The sequence below is a fragment of the Austrofundulus limnaeus genome, unplaced genomic scaffold (assembly GCF_001266775.1).
Source record: "Austrofundulus limnaeus strain Quisiro unplaced genomic scaffold, Austrofundulus_limnaeus-1.0 Scaffold2987, whole genome shotgun sequence".
NCBI classification, from domain to species: Eukaryota; Metazoa; Chordata; class Actinopteri; order Cyprinodontiformes; family Rivulidae; genus Austrofundulus; species Austrofundulus limnaeus.
Window position 1 is genome coordinate 9,113 of NW_013955389.1, and position 1,035 is coordinate 10,147.

Below are 1,035 nucleotides of genomic sequence, written 5' to 3' on the forward strand. Positions count from 1 at the left end.
GTCCAGGTTCCACATGGTCTTACTGTGGTCCAGGTTCTATGTAGTCTTACTGTTGTCCAGGTTCCGCATGGTCTTACTGTGGTCCAGGTTCCACATGGCCTTACTGTGGTCCAGGTTGCACATGGTGTTACTGTGGTCCAGGTTCGATGTGGTCTTACTGTAGTCCAGGTTCCACATGGCCTTACTGTGGTCCAGGTTACATGTGGTCTTACTGTGGCCCAGGTTCCACATGATCTTACTGTGGTCCAGGTTCCACATGGTCTTACTGCGGTCCAGGTTCGATGTGGTCTTACTGTGGCCCAGGTTCCACATGATCTTACTGTGGTCCAGGTTCCACATGGTCTTACTGCGGTCCAGGTTCCATGTGGTCTTACTGTGGCCCAGGTTCCACATGATCTTACTGTGGTCCAGGTTCCACATGGTCTTACTGCGGTCCAGGTTCCATGTGGTCTTACTGTGGCCCAGGTTCCACATGATCTTACTGTGGTCCAGGTTCCACATGGTCTTACTGTGGTCCAGGTTCCATGTGGTCTTACTGTGGTCCAGGTTCCACATGATCTTACTGTGGTCCAGGTTCCATGTGGTCTTACTGTGGTCCAGGTTCCATGTGGTCTTACTGTGGTCCAGGTTCCACATGGTCTTACTGTGGTCCAGGTTCCACAAGGTCTCACTGTAGTCCAGGTTCCACGTGGTCTTACTGTGGTCCAGGTTCCATGTGGTCTTACTGTGGTCCAGGTTCCACATGGTCTTACTGTGGTCCAGGTTCTATGTGGTCTTACTGTGGTCCAGGTTCTATGTGGTCTTACTGTGGTCCAGGTTCTATGTGGTCTTACTGTGGTCCAGGTTCCACATGGTCTTACTGTGGTCCAGGTTCCACATGGTCTTACTGTAGTCCAGGTTCCACATGGTCTTACTGTGGTCCAGGTTCCACGTGGTCTTACTGTGGTCCAGGTTCCATGTGGTCATACTGTGGTCCAGGTTCCATGTGGTCTTACTGTGTTCCAGGTTCCACATGGTCTTACTGTGGTCCAGGTT

At 51.6% G+C, this 1,035-nt stretch overlaps 1 protein-coding gene across 1 annotated transcript in view; it reads right to left on the minus strand.

Annotated features, from left to right (window-relative positions):
* Nucleotides 1-819: 819 nt before the first annotated feature.
* The window catches only part of LOC106511606 (uncharacterized protein PF11_0213), a 3,214-nt gene continuing 2,998 nt past the window's right edge, over nt 820-1,035 (minus strand). The window contains exon 3 of the mRNA XM_014000362.1: nt 820-1,021. Within this exon, the coding sequence (XP_013855816.1) occupies nt 820-1,021 (202 nt within the window). The remainder of the gene's footprint in view (nt 1,022-1,035) is intronic.